This window comes from Rissa tridactyla, chromosome 1 (genome assembly GCF_028500815.1).
Source record: "Rissa tridactyla isolate bRisTri1 chromosome 1, bRisTri1.patW.cur.20221130, whole genome shotgun sequence".
NCBI classification, from domain to species: Eukaryota; Metazoa; Chordata; class Aves; order Charadriiformes; family Laridae; genus Rissa; species Rissa tridactyla.
Genome location: NC_071466.1, coordinates 28,861,240 through 28,883,921, shown reverse-complemented (window position 1 = coordinate 28,883,921; position 22,682 = coordinate 28,861,240). Strand labels below are relative to the sequence as shown.

The following is a 22,682-nucleotide window of genomic DNA, read 5'->3' as shown; positions in this document are numbered from 1 at the left end:
TGGAATGGAGGTTGCAACTTACCAACAAACTGTTTCACATGCTACTATTAACATACCAGTCCTCTCATCTCCATCCCCATCTCTCCTCCAGGCCCAAACCAATCAAGTTCTGTTATCGACCTCAAAAGCTGATTGATACAAATAGATATCTGCTAAAATGTATACTGTATTCTAATAAGGAACAATCCTTCTAAATGGAAAGGCAATGAGTGGGGCAACAAATTGAAGTGTTGGCTGTTATTCTGCTTTTTAGTCAATTGTGAGTTTTCTAATTATGAAGAAAATATTTGGCTTACCATTGGTACCTTACACTATACATCCGACATTTAGATAACTATCTGTCTCCACTTACTTGCTGTAAACTTTTTAGGGACCTCAGCATTTCCAAAAAGCTATTTATCCCACTTTTTTTTTTGTTCTGTTATGCAGGAAGTGTAGATATTTAATGTTCAATGTCCAAAATATGATGAAATTAGTTCCATCTTATCAGATATTGAGAGATACCCAAAATGGCTCTCATCAGACTTTTGCTTTCTGCAAGGTCTATTATAAGGGATTATTGCCTGTTCACAAAGATCCTAAATATTGCTTAAAGGCTTTGATTTTTCACTTCTGCTGATCAAAGTATCTTTAGTAGCTTCTCTTCATGTACTGGCAATCAAAAGAGTTGCAAAACACACTCTATAACCTCTGTTTTATTTCTTGAGACCCCAGGAAATACAACCACCCAGGCATGCATAATTTTTGGCGTTTACATAGCATATAAGAGAGGATTTCTTAAAATAATTGTTTGTTCCTAATGATAATGTGAATGTTTTGATGAAAAGTTCATTGAAATGAAAAACAATCACTGAATTCTTTGCATATTTTATTTTTCTTTTTGATTTCCAACTCACACACATCTGGCATATTTTACATCTTTGCAATAAAACATGGTTACAATAGCTTAAGGAATTTATATATCCAAAATATTTCACCATGATCTCAAGATGAAATGAACTTGTCTTCCAGATGTTCAATAGTCTCCCAATTCTAAGCTACAAACTCAAGATATTGCTTACAGACGGGTGATGAATAACTTAATCATTACGTTGATCCCCATGATTTCCGAATCTTATAAATACAAACAACAATGAAGAAGGAAATTCAGTGCTAAACTTACTAATACAAGGTGGAGAACAAATAATTAATCACATCAATAAATAATGATATGTTTCTGGTGCAAAGTGCCAATACAAAGAATCCATTATCTTTTTAAATAAATGACTGCAAGTGAGTGTAAATTCTGAGAAAATTACATTCCTGTTACATGCCTCATAGCCCTACCGACACAATATGTACATCTATGACAATACAGTCACCAAATATACAAAGAAGAAACATGAATTAAAGTGTATATACCCCTGGGTGTGTAATTTGATCAGTACAATGTGCAGAAAATTATTCCGATAGTTATCATTACAGTATTGTAAAACATGAAGTGCCTTAGTCTGAGTGGCTTCAGGTGAGATTTTCAGAAGAACCAAAAAGAATAATCTCAGTCACCTTTACAATGAAGCTAAGGCTGTCAAATAAACCAAGCTGCTCAGAGGAAAAATAAGGGAAAAAATCTTGCCCATGATTTGTATGCCAAATGCTAATAATCCAGAAGTATAGCACTTTGTCTGTATTGGGAGTCATTAAGCATTACAAAGCATTAAACTGAACTTCCCTCTTTGCCCCCTTTCTGCCTAGTCTTTGAATTTAAAAGGGAGGAATTTAATTTCTATTGTATTAAGTATAAATATGGCAAATGATGGCTTTTTATCCAAATGCTTCATGAGCAGAACTCCACTGAAGAGGGGTAAAGTTTAGATTCAAAAAGTGAAAAACATGTGTTGGTGGAAATGTCAAAATTACTGTTTGCGCCCCAATTCAACCCTTTAACACAAGCTGTACCCTCAGACAGATCTCCAGTTTGATTTGTGTGAATGCACCTGTTCCTTCAAGACATCAGGTTTAAAGTACATGCAAGTTGTAACTCCACAATAAAATTAAGAAACAGTTTTGTTCTTTATACAAGGTTTTACTTTTACAAAAGTATCCCTTTAAAGTTAAGATGTGCATCTGATGTACAAAGTATCAAACGTATTTTTTTTTTATCTCAGCTTGAAAAGAGGCTGGAGATGGGATGCATGTTAGGTTCAAAGCCTAAACATTGAAATAACTGGACACGAGGTTCCCCAGAATTTTCAAAAGTCTCTTGTGGCGCATCCTACTACCTTTTCTCAATAAACAAAGATATATGAAATAATTACCAAAACATCTCCTAATTCATATAATTTACATGATACAAGCTTGCTTTTCAGCAGCTGGTGTTCAGTTGTGAAAAAACACACAAAGTAAAATGGTTGCTGACTACAATGTACAGCTATTGCTGGGTGTAATGGAATGTACAACGGAGGTCAATGCAGACGTGGTTTTCCACCAGAGACTACACCTTTCATTGCAGCACTTGTGCTCTCAGCTTTACCTGGGCTTTCAGTTCTTCATTCCGCTTCAGTATCTGTTCTGATGTTCATAATGCCACCGGTTAAAATCTATATTAAAAGCTACGATGCTGCCAGAAGCCATGCCAGTAATCAGAGTTCTGAAAAAGGTAGAAGAGATGGTCCTGTTAATCCTCTTTTAGCTTCTCCAGAAATGGCTTACCATAAACAGTGAAAAAGATAAAAGAACGAGGCACTTTTTGCAAGGCTGTCTGAAGATTAAGCTCATGGGTGGGACTCGGTTTGTGATGGAGATGATACATTTAGGTTATGACATATAAGCCAAATTTCCATGTTCGCATTATGGTCCAGGGAGACCTAGAGGTCTGTTCAGTCACCTTCACATAGGTAAAAGCATCATGCCATTTGAGATGCTCTCGCATATCCTGCCTTGCCTCCAGATGCCTCTCTAGAAGGCTGTGGGTCTTCACTAGGTCCTTTGTCATAAGTGCCACCCCAAGTATGTACCTCAGACCTCTCAGGTATCTCAAACAGTACTGACTGGCTATGGGTAGGCAACCAAATTAGGCAGGCAACCAAATTAGGCCCTAACCAGTACCCTCAGTGCAGCCTGAGACCAACTCTCTACAGGTCATTGGGCATGTACTTTAGGGTGAGCTTAATTGTCCTCTAGACTCCATAAGCTGTAGCAAGTAAACCACCACAGTTATTACAGGAACTTATTGCTGTAGCGCACATGAAGACACCTATGCCAAAACACCTTCATTCAGGTGTTTTAGAACCCAGCTGCCTAATTTTAAGCACCTTGTGCCACTGGAGGTGCCCCAGCATGGCCGATATGTCTATGCTGCCTGGCAGTTGGGATACAGGACCTGTGGAGCGCTTTGCACTTTGAGCTGCAGCTGGGATTAGCTGGGTATCCTAGGGCCTCCCAGACAGAATGAGATGCCTCTGTGTATACAACTGAACTCATCCCTTAATCATAAGCTGATCACACCTTGGTACTCCTAAAAAGCTTCATATTGAAATGTAGCCCCTATTTACGTCGTTCTGGTGGCAATAGTTGAGGTGATTTTCCAGTTATCACATATCCTCTGATTCTGGTAGCTGAGTTTTAAAATTGGATTTGATATCTATCACCGCTTTTATCAAACCATACAAAAGCCATTCTCTGCTTAATTATGTGACTAAAGCTAAGCAGGTACTTAAAGCACTTTGCACTGGGCGTCCCAGCCCGGTATTACAATAACGGATAGAGAAAACAGGGTAGCTGAAATTTCCTGCGGTGTAAATAAATCTCTTCGAACAGAGCACAGTACTGTATGCATAAACTGGCAAAGCTCCAGAAGCAAATAGGTCTCTTCCAGTAAGTTAGTTTCAATTAGACTAAGTTTGAGAGAAAAAACTTGTTTCAAGTCATCTACTCATACATGCGTAAATTAGGTACGTATTTTGTTTATAGGTGTTTTTGTTGCTTTACAAAATGGGTACATAGCATAGGAATGCTGAAAAATGTAAGAAAAATAAACTGAAATGAATGCTGTATGATTTTTCTAATAACCTGTAAGTTCTTTGCATGTCATGAGTTTGTATATTAATAAGAAATACAAGACTGATGCATGATGTAAACAGTAAATCCACTCATAACCCTGCATAAATGCAACATTACATTATAATCACATTACAATAGAAGACCGAGGGACCACATTTATATATCTTTTATATTTACAGTGTGCATTTTAGTGCCACAACAGTGACTGCAAATATCTAGGCTTGTACACTGCATCTCCATGGCTCAAGAAGGCCAAAGGAAAGGACTACACTCACTCCTTGTCGACAGATCCACTAATAATATTACACATTATAGGCTAGATGCAACCCCAAGAAGTTCTCAAGCTTTACATAGCTGAAAATCAGAAACGTACCACAAACTTTTGTAATTGGTTTTAAGGCATTGGTTAACAGGCACTACTATACTCTGTTCCAGTCTGACTATTCTTATGTTCTCAAGTTAATGTAATTTTGCTCTTATATTGCTAGCTGAGTCTCTGGTTTACTGACTTCAATGATATAAGACCTCACCGTAAAGTTAAGTGCTTGTGCTATGAGACTCAAGGATCAGAAAAAATGCTGAGTCAGATAAATCAACAAGATAACAACTGGGGTAATGGTTTTGTATCGCATCCTGTTAATGACTACATACCATAAATTCATGCCTTAAATTGCATGGAGAGGTATTCATCCAGCGGGATTTGGACAGGCTTGAGAAATGGGCCTGTGTGAACCTCATGAGGCTCAACAAGGCTAAGTGCAGTGTCCTGCACCTGGGTCGGGGCAACCCCCAGTATCAATACATGGTGGGGGATGAAAGGATTGAGAGCAGCCCTGCCGAGAAGGACTTGAGGGTACCGGTGGATGAAAAGCTGGACACAGGCTGACAATATGCGCTCGCAGCCCAGAAGGCCAACTGTATACTGGGCTGCATCAACAGAAGCGTGGCCAGCTGGTCAAGGGAGGTGATTCTGCCCCTCTGCTCTGCTCCAGTGAGACCCCACCTGGAGTACTGTGTCCAGCTTTGGAGCCCTCAGCACAAAAAGGACATGGACCTTTTGGAGTAGGTGCAGAGGAGGGATACAGAGATAATCAGAGGGATGGAACACCTCTCCTATGAAGACAGGCTGAGAGAGTTGGGGTTGTTCAGCCTGGAGAAGAGAAGGCTCCGGGAAGACATTATTGCAGCCTGTCAACGCTTAAAGTGGGCCTACAGGAAAGATGGGGACAAACTTCTTAGCAGGGCCTGCTGCAATAGGGCAAAGGGTAATGGTTTTAAACTAAAAAAGGGAAGATTTAGAATAGGTACAAGGAAGAATTTTTTACAATGAGGGTGGTGAGACACTGGAACAGGTTGCCCAGAGAGGTGGTAGATGCCCCATCCCTGGAAACATTCAAGGTCAGCCTGGACAGGGCTCTGAGCAACCTCATCTAGTTGAAGATGTCCCTGCTCATTGCAGGGGAGGTTGGACTAGGTGACCTTTAAAGGTCCTTTCCAAACAAACCATTATATGAGTCTATGATTCTAGGTATACTTTATGCAATTTTACCATTCACATACAAATGTTAACGACAAACTCACCTCTGATCATGAGACAGATCCATAGCTCTTATGCCAGCATCACAGCCAGGGTAAATATAGAGCTGCTTGAAGTCACAGGCCTGCCATACTTCCACTACACCGTTGTCTCCCCCTGTCACCAGGTTCTGCCCATCGCTGCTCAAGAGGATGGCCTTCAGGAGAAAAAGACAAAACCCAAGCACACAGTTAGCTTTATTGGAAACGGGTCAGTATTACAGAAATTTAATCAACTTATAAGCACTTCTTTTGCTCTGCCCACTTTAAAATTGAAGAAAAAGGCTCACACTCCTCTTTCTCCCCGATTAAAAAACAAACCATCAAATTTTGGATCTCCAAATTTTAAATAAAACAACTGTGTGGCTTTGAACCTGATACGTAACCAAAAAGCTCTTTAACTGAATCTGCCAAAACCTGAGTTCAGCACATAACATTTCGATGTTTGTCCTACAATACTCGGTGCCATCACTAACACCTACAGCAGAGCAGTGATCTGCATTCCTAATGCTGCTTCAAGTGCTAGTGACAGAGCAGAGCCCTGAAGGCACGAATTCACGTCTTGGCTAATAAATGAAGAATGGACTCTTTTCAGAACATTTTGTTTTAAAGATGCATTTCCCACTGAAATTTAATGCCAAACAAAAATTCCAGGAATCATGGGGATCATAAACAATTTGTCCTTATTTATTCTGGAAAAACTCAAGTGCATTTTTGCATTCGGAGATGGAGACAAGAGGATCTGTGTTTGAATATGACTTAAGTGCATTTTTGCATTCGGAGATGGAGACAAGAGGATCTGTGTTTGAATATGACTTAAGCAGGAGGCGGTGGTTTCCTTTAAATGACGCAGCAAATAAATTCAGTTAATTTTAATAAATAAAGGCAAGACAACAAATGTTTGTTTGCATTTAGATTTACCCTGGTTGAATCATTGATCTCCATCTGAGCTAAGAGTTTGCCATTAATGCTGAAATTGCTGAACCGTCCTCGTTCATAGTAGATGATGCAGTGACCTTCACTAGATACCGAAATTAAGCGAGGATACAAGCAGTTTTCTGTTCCTTCCAGGGCTCTCAGCAAATCTCCAGTAATTGTGTGTACCAGACAAGGACCTTCTGTATATGAAAACATAATACATCATACATTTGCTGCTTATACAAACTATATACACTGTGCACAAAGGCAATGCATAATACACATTTCTATCACATTAGTCCTGCATAGATATAAGAAGATGCAATGTTTGCTTAAAGAATTTAAAATACAAAACAGGAAAGGAAATGCAAAAGCTAGCATATTAAGAAAAAAGATCCAGCATGCCTAGAAGTGGTAGTTTATTATTTACTTAAACTGGTAGGAGTTTTCATTAATCTGTCTTCTAAAATATTCTTTCCTCTTCCCAAGCATTCAGAAGCCCCAGTCTTACTGCTTTCCTCCAACAACATGAACTCTCTTTAGCCTGCCCATTCACATTAAACAGATGGGGCCCTATCAGTGACTAGTAGGAGCAACTCCCAGAGGGCGTATAATCGTATCGCTGCATATTTCACCTATAGACAATGGCAGTTCCTGTAGGCCCTCTCCCCCAATGAATATGCTACATGCATAGATTTCCATCCTGAATTGTTTCAACACTGGGAATCATCTGACAGCCAACAGAGTTACTATGATATCTGAACTATAAGGGCTTTTAGGAGACCACACTATAACTGGATTTACATTGAGATTTTAATATGAGATTTTAATGTCTTTTTATTACTGCTGAGGAATTAAAAAAAAACAGCGACGAAATCTACAAGGCACATTTTAAGATGCAACACTAGGCTATTTCCATGTAGAGATTTATGAAAAAAAGCTCTTTTGAAAGTGAGATCTGTACTCCTACTGAGAAAGAGAGTCTCTTCTGTGATAAACATAATGAGTCATGGTAAATACTAAATGTTTTCTTGTATGAATCACAGGATACTCCTGGACAGCACAGTAATCTCTTCCTTATACAACTGGCTTATGACCCTGACAGTAAATTCATACTGGCAGACTCAGCCACCTCACGTTAAGCCCTTCTAACTTTTCTGAAATTCACACAGCAGCTGGGTTTGCCCAGGTAGAATGAATCACAGCATCAGTGCATTGTCTGTGAGGCCTCTGGTGCAGGTTTTCATCCGTGTTTGCATAAAGCTTTACGCAGAGATACCTCAAGCCTGACTGGCTCCATGGGATACGACTGCAATGGAATGAATTTATTTTCTCAAATAGCTGAGTTTCAGCTTTGGAAATACTGAAGTGCCAGAATGTTATAAGTGATGCCTCCACCTTTAGAATAATTACCATATTAGATTTTTCAAATGAAAAACCTAATACTTTCATTTTTCAAATGAAAAATGTAATACCTTCATAGCTGAGTGGTCACGGACATGAAAGGCACAAAGAAAATCTGATTTAGGATGCTACTGTAAAGACATACACACTGACCACTCTTTTTTGGGGTTGTTGCATAAGAGTGTGCAAACATCAACCTGAAGCACAGGATTTTTCTCAGAGGAGTCCTATATGCGCTGCCTCCCTGCCTCGGCAGGTTCTTGAGTGTTGCACACGTTATCACAGTGACACAGCCAGCTCCGGAGGGACAGTCTCCCCATGAGGGAGCTGAGGCAGGAGGGCAGAGAAACACAACATTACTGGGAAAAGCAATCTAAGAAACTGGAAAGGGAGACTGGAAAGGATGGAAGCTGAAGAAGAAGCTTTAAAACAGGCATCTGCTGGAAACCAGAAATAAAAAAAGGGATTTTTCTCTTTGCATTTATATATGGATTAGAGAATTAGATTCAAAGAAAGGGAAGAACACAAGACAAGTAACTCAGGGGACAGACTGGCCCTCCATTTCTCTTGATCAATTACAAACATATTCTGGATTTGATGCAAAAGTCTTTGGTCCTCCAGCAGTCTTTACCTCTAAAAATATGTAAGTTACACAAGCATCATATACTTAATGAAGCAGAAGATAACTGAGTACAGATTCCAGCTATTTAAAGAAGAAGAAATTTGCAAAAAGATAGTTGGAAAGGGTACGCTGTTACAGCAGTAAGAGTGTATAAAGTGGCCTTAAAACATAAGAAATAGCAGTGCTGCAAGAAAAAAACTTTAGGTTCAGCATCACCGTACATTTTTTTCATAAATTACTCGACTTTGCCTATGACTGTTATGTAGTATGTCATTATGCGAGTTAATGACCCATTAGGATTTCCTGTTAAAAATGCCTTTACTCAAAAGTTTCACACAGCTTTGAAAATAAATGTTGAGCTCCGAGGCAGTACAAAAGATGATAACCCAGGAGCTCAGCTGTGAGCAAAAGCGGGCAGAACAAGCATCACACCCTTATTGCCCTCAGGAGCAGCAAACTTTTAAAAAAGGAGTATAAGGATATCCATGGCGATGAATAAAACAGGCATCGCTGTACACAGAGAAAGCAAGTAGCTGGATGTGGATGTAGATGTGGACTGTAAATGAGAATGGAAGATATATAAAGAAGAACCTTACGGAAGGACAAGGGTAATGTAAAGAAAGGAAATAAGAAGGGAGAAGAGATAACGTAGCAGAAAAGAAAGTAAGAGAGAAGGGGGAGGAGGGGGAGGAAAATAGCAACGGAAAAGAGAAAAAGACATGCAGTTTGCCAAATTAAGAAGCTGAATGAGGGCAGTGGGGGAAGAAAAGTGGACATGGAATTAAGGGGAAAAAGACAAGGTGGGCAGAACAAGTGAACTGGAACAAATGAAGGAGAAACAGAATAAGTAAAAATGAAGCAAACGCTCATTGAGGCAGATGCTTTATTTACGCTGATTACCAGTTATACAGGAGACTGCTGCAGGTTTGGAAAGGTATTCTGAACATTTGTACTAGCAGTTGTTTCTTCAAAATCATCAGATGTCATTGTGAATTATTGTATTATTTTTTATCAACTACTCTTCCAGATGTGGGGGGAATAGCAGCACAGCCTGACGTTTGGAAGGAGCAATCAACATAACTTGTGTCTAAACCTTGTAAGTCCAGATAGTAATAACATTCAGGGTAAGCTTCTGCAGATTCCCCCAGAATTACAACACATCTTAGTAGAGGAGACTTTGGATAATTAAAGTATATGTGGCTTGAGGGAAGACTAAGTACCACTAAAAAAGGCTCTAAAAATGTTAAGACTTAAATCATAAAAACATTTCTGACCTTTAGCACCACTGATAACAAGTCCCAGCTCTGCACAGACCGACACGCAGACAACTTCATGGTCGTGACCAGTTAGAACAGCGCGGGGAGCAGGATAATCACCTGTTAAGAAAAAAAAAAACAACAAAAAAAAGAAGAAAAACAGAAGAAGGGAACAACAGAGGAATGCCAAACCAGGCCTGTTTTATCAACAAAAGAATGTTACTGTGATTTGCCTTAAATCTGTAAGCATCAGGCAGTTGCAGTATGCTTACATATCTCATACTTAGGTTTTGGGGCAAAATACATTCATATACCATAAAGTTTCACAAGCACCGCTTCCCAATGCATTAATTAATACACTAACAAAAAAGCAAAGTTCTTTGGTTTAGAAATTATGGATGGCATGTTGTTTACAACAAACAAATGATAACTATACATCACTGTTTTATGACCTAAAAACACTGAAAATGTATATTTCAGATAATACAAATTGCGGTGGCCTTAAAAGCAGCTGTAGTATAAAGGTCTGCTATTGAACATATATGTCTCTACACTTCTGCTAGGAACCTAAAGAGTAGCATGAATTGACAATGTACCTATATTAACAATCATAACTTGTTTCATGAAACCAGAGGTAGGAAAATAAAAGGGGAGGAATAGCACTGTACTAGAAAGATAACACTGTTGTATAGACATTGATTCAGAGACACATTGAATGCTTATAGATTAAAAGTGTACCTAAAAATGGTTATGAGTATACATCATTTTATATATATCACTATGGATACCTATACCATTTTTATCACATTTAATTTAATAAAGAGTAGGATAGACTACTCCCTAAATATTTATTTTTTATAGTCAGGAGGGAAATGTATTTTATTTTGGGTTCAAACAAGTGGGCATTTATGGAGTGTTTATATGACAAATAGCAACATTTCTGTTGTTTCTAATAATAACAGATGCTGACATCTTAAAAGTGAAAGTCCTATATCCAGCAAGGAATTGCTCAGTATTTGATATTCCTTTGCCAGGCAAAGAAAGTTAGTAATAAAAAATTAGCAACATGCTAGATAACACAGATTTCAGCCAGTTATATTTACTTTGTACAAATGTAATATAGAAAATCGGGAAATTCCAAAGGACTGGAGCTCTGCCAGTGTAGTTCAAATACTTAAAAAGGATAAAAGAAATTACCTAGGGAACTACAGATGAATTACCGTAACATTAATCCTATGCAAAATAACAAAATGGTTAATCCACAGTTCTGTCAATAAAGAATTTGAAGCAAAAATCTCATTAATGCCAGTCACCATGCTATACTGGAATGGGACTCTTGTCATACAACCTTCTTATCGGTTTTTGACAGGATGACAGGTACAGTTCATAAAGATGGCCATGTCATAATGGCCTCCATGGTTTCTTTTACAAAATATTTGTCTTAGTAATACAAAGCTTTGATTTAAACCTGTTTTATATGGAACTGTGGACAACAGGGATGCCACAAAATCTGGTTCAATGACAGATCTTATGTCCATAGAAAGGTATCTACTATGAGCTACATATTAGGATACTGGAAATTAAGGTGTCCAATTTGGAGCTGGGAATTGGTTCTTGATTGAATACTAACCAATAATGTTATCTACAGGAAAATATAAAATCTTTGCTGGGAAGATACGGTTGGATATAAAACTGATACAAAGATTCATGGGCAACTGTATAACGAAGAGAGAAAGTCACTATTACAACATTCTCTGCATTGCCTAGTTAAATAAAAAAGGCAGCAAAATGTGTTTTATGCGGCCAGGTGGAAGGCTGACGCTCCTGGAGCACAAGCTCTGCTCACAGCACAGAAGATGCTATTTTGGAAGGGAGTGAGACAGAGAAGGATTTATGGAGCCAGAAAGAAAAACTCCCTCAACATTAACTTTCAGTGCAATACCCCAGAATGGCAAACAGGAGTCAAGAACTATCTTGCCACTGTAGACCACAAAGATTAAAGTCTCGTACCTGCATTTACAGAAGTGAGCTTAAAGTAGGGACCTACAACTGATACAGAGAATAAGACAGGAGGCTGCACAGTGTTTAAAGTGTTTTCTCTCTTCACTGCACAGGCAGCAAAGCAGTGACGTGACTGCTGTGGCTGGGAGTCACAGGCATAAAAGATCTCCCGTAGCCCAGAAATTTATCTTGCAGCTAATGGCACAGCGAGGTCCAATAGTTCTTGAAAATTTTGCGTGAATCTACAGTATTTCTTGACAAACCTTAATGTCTCACGCACCAAAATTTCAAGAACAATTCCATATATTTTACTGTCTTTCTGAAGAAGCTGAGAACTCCCAACCATGGATTTACGGACTTCAGTTTTGGACCCAATAGTACAGGGTGAGTCAACCTACCTGGTTTTATCATTGCATTGTACAGACATGTTAACACTTTCCTATCTCTAATGAAAGCAGCTACCCCAATAAATCCCACTTTTCCAGTATTTAATCTAGCCTGCAAGAAAAGAATCTTTCTAGTCTGGAAACTGAAGATGTGAACTGAAAACTGGGCTTTACTGCTAGGGAAGGATGGATGTTGGAAGAAACAGAGAAAGATGCTTTGTGGATCTTGTAGCAGCCTTCCAGTACCTGAAGGGGGCCTATAAGAAAGCTGAGGAGGGGCTGTTTGCAAGGGCATGTAGTGATAGCATGAGGGGCAACGGTCTTAAACTAGAGCAGGGTAGGTTTAGATCAGACATTACGATGAAGTTCTTTACAATGAGGGTGGTGAGACACTGGCACAGGTTGCCCAGAGGGGTGGTGGAGGCCCCATTCCTGGAGACACTCAAGGCCAGGCTTGATGAGGCTCTGAGCAACCTGATCTAGTTGAAGATGTCCCTGCTTACTGCAGGGGGTTGGATTAGATGACCTTGAAAGGTCCCTTCCAACCCAACACATTCTATGATTCTCTGATCTCATCAAAGATTAGCTACATTTTGAGATTTAGATTTTTATAATTTCCCCATCAACGTTGCTGCTGAGAACTCCATCTCCTTTTGAGGTTTTCTTTTCTCCAAGTGCATAACAGAAAAGTGAAAAAAACCTGCAATTCAACTATATTCAGAATTTTCCACTTTTTTTTTTTCCTCTGTATGTCCTCCCAGAAAAAAAGAGGAATTACGCTCAAGGGTCATCTTGGCTTAAGGTCTGATTACAGATGTTGTATACAGTAGTGTCATCAGACTGCAAGGGTGAATGACTGAAATTATTAGATGGTTAGAAATTTTTTAAGGGAAAAGAAATAATGCGATTTTCAAAAGGACATTTTCATCAGTGTTTTCTAGGAAAACACTGTAAGATCATGAAACTGTAAAATGTCAGAATATGAAAAATGAGCTTATTTAATCGAATTCTTGATTTATAAAGGAAAATGCTTATAAGAAACAACTGCCCTGAAACATAGATCTTTAAGTCCTGTTTTTCAGTAAATACAAATTAATAAAGGAATCTCATTATTAGGAGTAACAGTCCAACAGTAATTGAAAATGGGATTTTTCCCCTTAGGGCTCGAAGAAAAATTATTCAGTGATACTTTCTAAAGGAAAAGCTGTGGCACGGGGAAGAGAACCTCAGTCATATTACATTTTATTGCTAAGGACAGAAGTTGTGAACTCCAGGAATCATTCAAAATCTAGCAAAATATTCTGTCACTGTCACATCACCACTGATAGATGCAGGCAGAGGTCAAAGGCTGCAGCTCTGAGGGAATTGCAGGTGAAAATATCCTACCTATGAACTGAGATACCATCACTGTAAACTCCCCTGTAATTTCCCCAAAGGAGCACCTTTGAACCGAATTACTGAAGGGCAGAAGGAAAAAAAAAACATAATCTGTGTTGCATTTCCAAACAACTAAGTTCTTCTACAAAGTCTAAAATAAAATAGATCTTCCCTTCTCTCTGAAAAATATAATGCTTAATGCTATTGTAAGGTTCTTCTGGAACAAATGGTGCTCTCACATGGTAAGGGAAAAAAAGAAGAAGAAAAGAAAGAGAAGAGACAGCGTTACTATTTGTCTCATATTGTCCTTTTCCAGATTGCTATGGGGACATATCTAGGAGTCTTCTGTATAAAGAAACATGAGAGCAGACAGCAAATTCCAGCTTCCATTTCATCTCTGACTTTGACGGAAGCAAGCACAAGGCTATAGCTGAATTATTTGTTGAAAATAATTTAGTTTACTATTTACTTTACTATTGGCACTTCTGAGGTGACATTTATCAGAAAAAAAAAAATCTTAGAAAATACTATGACTTTCATGGAAGTGAAAATGTAATAGCCTTCTTGAATTTTTACTGTCAGAAAAAAAACATCTTGGAGTTTGATGAAAAGATAAGGCTACGACCAATAAATAATAATATTTCAAAATAGGAAATAACCAATAACAATGTCCACAACATGAAGGAGAAGTGGTTGTAAAAGAAAAACTCTTGACAGAAAAATATTCATATATTCAAAATATTCTCACCTCTGGCAGAACAGGTTTATTTGCTGAGGAATGTGAGCAGCATTGTATATATCTACAAACAATTCACCCAGGTGAATGGACTTTCATGTACCTTGCACCTATCCAGACCGCAAAAGGAAAAATACAGCAGAGGAGAGGAGAGTAAGGATTTGCAGCTTCTCTTCCTATTTCTTCCACTTAATTGCTTCGAGAACTTTGGCAAGTTGCTGAACCACCCTGCACTGTACAGCTCCCACAGGGTATGCAGCAAAGCACGGGCACAGGTATCTTCTGATAAAATTCTAGATATAACTGCATTACTTTAGGTGTCTTACTGGCTCATTTACCTTTGCATAGCAATCTTAGGAGAGAGATGTCTTTGGCTACCAGAGGAGAGATGGTGCCAGTAAAAATTACACACTGGTTTTCAAAGAGCTTCTACTCTGGCAGAACAGTGCTTAGATACTGTATTTTAAAAATTAATACCTAAATTGTACAAACATACAAGTACCATAATAATTCTTTAAACAGGCAAAGCAGATTGCATGTGTGCCAATGTACTTGAGAAGGACCTTCAGACAGTCATCCAGTCCACTTGGTACAGAACACACCGGGGGCTTTTTTTAAACCGCTGCCCTTTCAAGATTAAACTAGGGCACCCTATAGAGGGATATAAAAGAATAATTGAATATCCTGAGTTCAGAATAACTACTCTTTCAAGATACAAACTCACAAAACCTGCAATGTTCACAATTTTAAATTGTTTCAAAAATACATTATGTAAAATGAACACATAAAAGTATACTTTGTGACAGTCTTAAAAAAAAAGCGCAGGTTAACTTGGCGAAGATCCTTTATGGTAGCGCTTACCCTCCCTTTCAAGTAAATACAGAATACATTCACTCAGATAGGATGGATTGTTTGCACCTCTCAGGATTATGTTATAATGTTAAACAAATCCAGCTTAGGGCTGATAGACACAATATTTTCCAGTGGTCAGCACGGATCCCGTTAGAAAAATCAGGGTTAACTCTCACACCTCTTGTGACCATCCTCTTGGAAGCTAAAATAGGTAATGAGAAATGTCAAGTCCCAAGATCAATGAAATTTCAGGCTCTAGGGACAAAACAGGAATAGCATTGATCCTTTTAAAGAACACCAGTCAGAGGGTGAATGCAATATATTGCACAGAAAGGCTCAAGAGGATAAGCGGCCAAGTCCAACATACTTACCTGACAAAAAATTCAATCAGCTTTTAGCACAAGCTGCCTACCCTTCCTTTCTTTCATGCAGGAGTCTGATTCCAATTAAAGTGTGCAAATTAATTTTTATCACTTCCAAATTAGTTTCTGAATTTGTGTCTGTTTCAGATGAGAGCATCTGTCCCTCACTTTTCTGCAATTCTATCATCCACTTTGGTATCTGTTCAAAGACTTGGAGATAATTCTCATTTTCAAAGTCACTTGTTTGAAAGAGACATTCAATAAAGCAATCATAAAATGTAAAAATAAAACAACTATAACGATACATGTTGAACTCCAGGGCATATCATGTACTCTCTTTGCTCCTTTTTGTGATGACTAATACAGTTGCTATGTGAGAAGAAATTTGTATACAAATGAGTGCTCAGCTAAAACAAATCCCTATATTTCATAAGACAAAAAAATCAAAACACAAATTGTCAAACTCCATCACAATAATTTTTCTATTCAATCTCTTAGAACTGCAAAGATTTACATTTGCCAGATCACTTCAAAGAATTAAAAGAAGCAAACTATGTCCTTTGCATGTGCTGTGTCTTCCTAAGAGAAAACAGATTCCTTTCACTCTTCTCTCAACTGCACCAGATTTATATAATGTGGTCATCAATTTAATAAGGTGCAGATTCAGATTACCTATTTCAGATGGGCAATTTTGGCTTAGAAAAAAGGTATCTGACCCTGGCAAGATGACTGAGCGTCATTCACCCAAAGGTGGTAGTTATCCAAGCAAGGATAAAGAAATAAGGGGGGCTCAAATGTACATAAAAACTTTCATTCAACGGCCCTTCAACCTAAAGGGATTCATGCCACATCTACCGCTTTCCAGGAGTATCCTCAGGCACCAGCCTCTAGTCCAGGTTCGAAAAGGACATTTTCTATCACCATTATTGGAGCTTGGCCCTCGCATAGCCATGAAAACAATTTTTGTTTGAGAAATTAGAAGTAGGGAGAAGATTTGCCCTACATACTGCTGTTGAAGGTACGCAGTTTTAGTTCCCAATTTCCTGATTTATCTCTATTTCTATCCAATCATCATCTCACATAAGATCCATAAACAAGAGCAGAGAAAAAAACTTTGCTTTCCACCAAAGCTGGAGGTTCACAGGGAGCCCCTCCCACATTAATTTATAGCCTGATAGCCAGCATATGCTTGTGAACGTGGGAATGAGGGTTTGAATTCCCCCAGTCTCTGCAGGCCAAGAACTTAGTCTCCCGCTTCCTGGACAAACATTTTAACCAGAAGCGGTTTTTTTTACAAGATATTTTTGAAAGCTAATCCATGGAAAAAAATTGTATCTAAAACCTGGTAAAACTTCAGTCTTCTCACAGCAATTGTGAGAAGCATGAAGAAACCGTGACAAGTGCAAACTGAACCAGAAACTCCTTTTTGGTACTTATTGTAGAATAAAAGTGATAACTTAATAAATGCATTGATTAGAAAAATTATTTTAAAATTATAAAATGAAGCTCACCATGCTCTCACACGCAAGTTTGCAACTGCTGAGCTGGAGCAGTGACTTGCAAGAGTCTTATCTGAGACACAAATTTTCTCCATTCTCCTCTTTAAACTCCAGCTGGTTCTCTATTTCCCACAGACACAGCTGAGGTCACCCTCTGAGCACATGCCCGCACAGGTATTTCAGCAGAAGGCTCTACACAAGGCTGACAGGATGGGTTATTGACATACAAGTTGTTTAGTAAAGATTTTATCTAAACTCATGGATTCCGGAATATGGAATTTTAGCAGAATTGGTCAGGAGTTTGTTCTGACAATCTTTTGCCCCAGACTGTTTCACAATAAATGATGGTGATCGCTGTTTTCTAATGAAACAGTATCTACATTTTTCTATACAAGTGTTAAATTACATGAAGTGCTTAGGACTGAGGGCATGCTTCCCCCCCTCCCTTAACATTTCCTGAAACAACTAAAGTTCCTTTTGGTAATTGGATGCATTGAAGTTGAAATTGATAATTAACTGTCTTTCAGCTTAAAAGATCATTATAAAGTCAAGCATCTAACCTAGATAATTACTATACCTGACATTTTTCTTTGAATTCTTCACCTTCTTACAGTCTGTGGTGTAAAATACCTTATCTGTGTCTCCAGATGACAGCTTTTAAAAAACTAATCCCCCTTTTTTCCCCCTGAAAATATCATCTACGTCTTTCTGGAAATTCATTCTAAAGATGTTAACTAATTGGATTTGACCTACAGTGAACATCTCACTTTCATTTTTCCTGCAAGGTAAATCCTAATCTTCTACCAGTAAGTATAGAAGAAGAGTAGATCAGGAAATACTCCTTTACTACTTCAGTGGCTTTAACTATGCTTCAAGCATATTTTTCATAAGGATTGTTGAGAATGCTTCGCTCCTGAAAATTAGTATACAGGGAATCAGTTATACAACAACCATCGCGTCTGTTCATGGTAGGAAACAGAATCTAGTAGTCATTACTTCAGCAGAAAGACTTAGTAATTGTAGAAGCTTTAAAAGGCAGAAGGTCCTACAGGCATATAATCACTTGTGATCTATCCTTACTGGTGTATGTTCATGAAAAGTCAAAGCAGCTGTTAATAAGGGTATGTTTACAACACATGAAGTTGTGGTTATAGTACAGTACTAGTACATAATTAGCATACTCATGGTAACTGTCATCCAGTAGAGATCCAGAGACAGCAATAATATTGATGACATCACTCTTCCTCAACCTGAGTCTTCAGCATGTCTTCAACATGAGTAGTAAGAAATCCGATCAATATATTTCGAAGCTACCACAGCAGACTTAGGTACTTAATCTTCCTGAGTTCTGCTCCCCGTGCCTGCGAGGTTACATTTGCCTGGACATGACTATCTGCAGCAGTCTCCCATTAATCTGACTATAAGGCCTTTTCTTCGGCAAAACGGCCCCTCATTCATATAGAGTTAGAGACAGAGAGCAAATCATACAATTTGGTTTTGTTTTCATTGATTTCTGTGAGCCTACTGATATCCTTTCTTTTCATAAAATTAAAGATCTCCAAGGCAGACACTTTTGAAGTTACACAGCTAGAGATTAAACCCGAGGTTCCAAAAAGTACCACCTTCTTGCATTCATATATGTTCATGATGACAAAAAGGTATTAGAACTAAAATAAATCTATCTGCAAAAGCATTGGAGCGGTTTGTATCAGCCAATAAGGAGATGTTAATGGCAGGGCTGTCCAAGCCCTGCTATTATCAAAAGAAGTAAGGATAAGTCTTATATTTTTTCTTTAATGAAAGGAGCAAGCTCTTATTTATTTCTGACTCTTAGCATAGAAATTATTCATACTTTATATGAATCACAAAGGCACTCAAGAAGCAAAATGGCATCACGCTAAACACAGTGCCCTGACACGAAATTCCTCTCCAGACGGAATTTCTCCCTATCTGAGAACTAAATGCTAAAAAGCCCTGGAATATACATAAAAATTAGAGATATTTTTTATGGTGACACAATTTTGTTCCCCCCCTCTCCATTCTCTCTGTTATAAAAGCAAAAGAAAGTCAGGTGAGAATGTGAGGCTTTTACCTGTCTCCCCTTTCCTCTGCTTACAGACAAAAGGAAGAAAATTGAAACACAATAAAAAATCTGCTGCTGCAAAATTAACAAAATATTTACCTTGCAACAAATAAAACACTTTTCTACCAGGCATTCAGCTGAAGAAATACCTTCACTTAGATGTCTGTAACTGACAGGTCTACAACTGCCTTCAGCCAGAGATCAAAATTGATAGTGATGGATTCTTCCATGTTTATCTAAAGAGGCAATATCCTTGCGCTGAAAATAATCATCAGAATTCAGAAACTTCTTTAAATGAAATGGGTTTAGTGTTGTGCAAAACAGGTCTAGTATTTGGATAAAAGTTGCTCTTGTCTTTAGCTGCAGTCACATTCCTAGCCTGCGTGCAGGGGCCTTGTAAATTAGTAGTGCACTATTAAGTGCCCTCTTACCTAAATTAATATTATTATTATTATTATTATTGTGTCCCCTTCACTCTGCAAAGCACTGACAGTTAGTCCCCTACAAATGAAATATAAACTCTTCCTGACATTTTAGCTTTTTCTATTTTTATTCGGTCACATTGCTTCTCCAAAGATTTGCTTGCTATAGAAAGACCTTTCTCAAAGACACTCATTTAATTCCATGGCATGTGAGACGTTCCCTTTTTGAAAAGGCAAGCAGCTGATATAGCATGCTGTAGCACAAAAGGAGTAAGTTAAAATGCCAAAAAATATTTCTGGGGAAAGGAAAGTCAAAATATAGTGATATACATCCTGTCACTTAAAGGCCATAGCCATCTTGTTCTAGTTTATGATGACATGATGCTGTAAGTGATAAAGGCAATTATGAATTTAAGAATTACTCCCATACTATTACCTGTTACCACGCACAGCCTGTTTAAACACTTTTTGACTAGGACTCAATGAACTGCTTAGCATGTTGTGCTCTTCTTATACCAACTTTCAATCTGTAAGTGAAGTAATCGATATATTTGGTAATACCTTCTGAAGCTGACAGAAGGAATGCTAAAAATGAATAGGGGTGACGGAGGACCTCTCAGGAGGGTGTTTTTTAGAGGATATACTTACTGCTATTTGGATTGTCACCTATAATATGATGTCGGCCACTCCAGTACCAAAGCAGCAGTGTAGCGTCACGAGACCCAGACACGATGTAGCAGTCACCGCCGATATAAGACTCTGATCTGGCAAGGCAAGTCACAACATCCCAGTGGCCAAACACAATCTGAGTTAATTTTCCTGGTGGGAGTGCAAAGCAATACAAATTCAGGTTTTTTAAAATACTTGCATCATTTAGAAATCATTATCTAAATCACTAATAAATATTCTGTTCAAATGCAATTTTTGCCTCATGTACCTTAATTAGAGTTCACTACATGCTACAACAAGGTTAAAAAATCACAAAGATAAAGCTTTTTTTTTTTTTCTCTTTTCATTTTCCTGTTGAGGGCTGTGCTCTATGTCAATCCGTAGCCTAACCCTTATCTCTGAAAATCAAGTCAGTGCTGCAATCACTGAATATTAAGTGGAGTTACTGCTCCATCAGTATTTATGCAATAGTGTTAGAACGTTATTTGTGAATTTCATGAATGATATGCGTAAGACAGCACATGAACTCTTCCATAATGGTGCTACATTATTATATTAAAATTGTATATTTGTTCTATGTTAATGTCAAACTAAGGTTTATTATGATCATCACCTCCTTCTTTCTATTATTGCGGTCAGTTTATAGCAATATACTGCATGATATTAGGCTAAGCAACCAGACAAAAAAAATACTGGCTCCTGGTAGCAGGCTATGCAACCTACTTCCTTATTACACGAAATAAACAGAGATAGAAACAATACAGCCATGAAAATATTGTAACAAAAATTTTGGTTGATCCTTTTGATATGATCGATTCCCTGAATATAACTATGGTTTTTCAAAAGTTACCACTAACAAAATTCATGCCTTTCTGTTTCCTTTTATGCCCTTTATCTTCCACAAAAAAAAGCATCTTAAAGCTATTATGCTCAAACAAGGATTTTATAAACTGCCCTTTAACACTTATTGAGGGGTAAGCACAGATGTTGCATATGGGAGTATTGAGACAACCATTCACTTTGTGACCTACAAAGAAACAGGTGGTTGTATTGAGGGTCACCTGTTTCCGTAGAATAAACTCGAAAGCTCTTGTCCCAGAAACCACAGATAAGAATGTAGCGATTATCTGCTGTGACCACGAAGCAATGCGCATTGATCTGGATGCTCTGATCCACAAGGTCTGTGATCTGCCGTTTGTTCACACCAGAGTTATTGGCTGTAACGAAATGCAAAACACATTTTACAAGTAAGCCATTCCAACACCTTCCTGTCATCCACTTACAGGAGAAATGAATACATTTAACTTTCAATGAACTGTGAATTTGTTGTTGAGTAAGCATTTTGAATATGAACATTAGAGCTGTCTATACCGGTGTCAGAAACACAAAATTATTGTGAGATTTCTAGTTTCCCTTTGAATAAGACAAAAGATTTTACAGGAGATGACAATTTCTTATAAACTGCCTGATGCACTGCATAATATGTGGTAATATTTTAAGTGCTCTGCTGAAGTACTCTCCAAAACCAGACTGAACTAGGGGAAAGTGATGGAAGTCCATTTAAAATACCAAGTCAATGCTAACATAACTGCAGAAAGTAAATTCGTGCTGGTTGGTATCTCTCCTACAGAAAATATCCCAGCTTATATTGTGTGACCTTGACATCCCCCATACCTCCAGACGCTTAACCACATCCAAGACATAAAGATTGATCCAATGAAGCTATTCAAATCTAATGTGCTTTTTCAGCACTGTTTTAACACCTACTCCTCAAGCAGGGAGCCAGGCCGTGGGCAGTACTGTTAAGAGTGGCGATGCCACCTGGAAATTCCCCCAGACGGAGGGAAAAGAAATGGTTTGTGCAGAATCCCACCACCCCAACTGTCAAATGGAGCTGTTAGGAAGGACTGTGAGTCACCAGGTAATGTGCTCTTTACTTCCTCTGATGCAACAGACAGGATTGGGCAATACAATAAAGGTATGTTCCCTCTCACCTAATATTAACTTTCTAAAAGTTCAGTATATAATCTAAGTTAATGATCTACACTCCCTCTATACTCACTGGAGACATCGTTTCACATGGCAAGTCATCTCACGCTGTAATAGCTGTCCAAGTGCCAGAGGACGGTTTCTCTTTCTACAGTAGCTACGGAGGGAATCTTGACAACTAACTTCAGCTAATTGAAGTTAGATGAGATAAAACTCACTCTGAGAGACATGTTTCTCCTAACATAGGAGCACAACTTAATGCAGATAATATTATGAAATTTCTTTTGCCCTATTTTTGGTTATTCTACTGAAATTGCTCAAAACTGCATGAAAGAAGAGACTCAACCGAAAAAAAAAAGCAACAAAACCAACAACCCAACTCCTATTTTAAATTTGCTTGTAAAAGTTAATAACAGGTTTATATACATTCCAAGAACACATATTTAAATTACCAGACCCTCTATGTCCATCCTCTGAAAGATAATGAATA

At 38.2% G+C, this 22,682-nt stretch overlaps 1 protein-coding gene across 9 annotated transcripts in view; it reads right to left on the bottom strand.

Moving 5' to 3' along the window:
* Positions 1–893: 893 nt before the first annotated feature.
* Positions 894–22,682, bottom strand: part of NBEA (neurobeachin) — a 511,894-nt gene continuing 490,105 nt past the window's right edge. For all 9 annotated transcript variants that reach the window (XM_054223413.1, XM_054223357.1, XM_054223366.1 and 6 more), the window contains 6 exons: positions 21,265–21,420; positions 20,183–20,353; positions 9,835–9,936; positions 6,538–6,734; positions 5,623–5,774; positions 894–2,629 (listed from right to left, as the gene is read on the bottom strand). In XM_054223413.1, the coding sequence (XP_054079388.1) occupies positions 2,539–2,629; positions 5,623–5,774; positions 6,538–6,734; positions 9,835–9,936; positions 20,183–20,353; positions 21,265–21,420 (869 nt within the window). In that variant the 3' untranslated portion in view covers positions 894–2,538. The remainder of the gene's footprint in view (positions 2,630–5,622; positions 5,775–6,537; positions 6,735–9,834; positions 9,937–20,182; positions 20,354–21,264; positions 21,421–22,682) is intronic.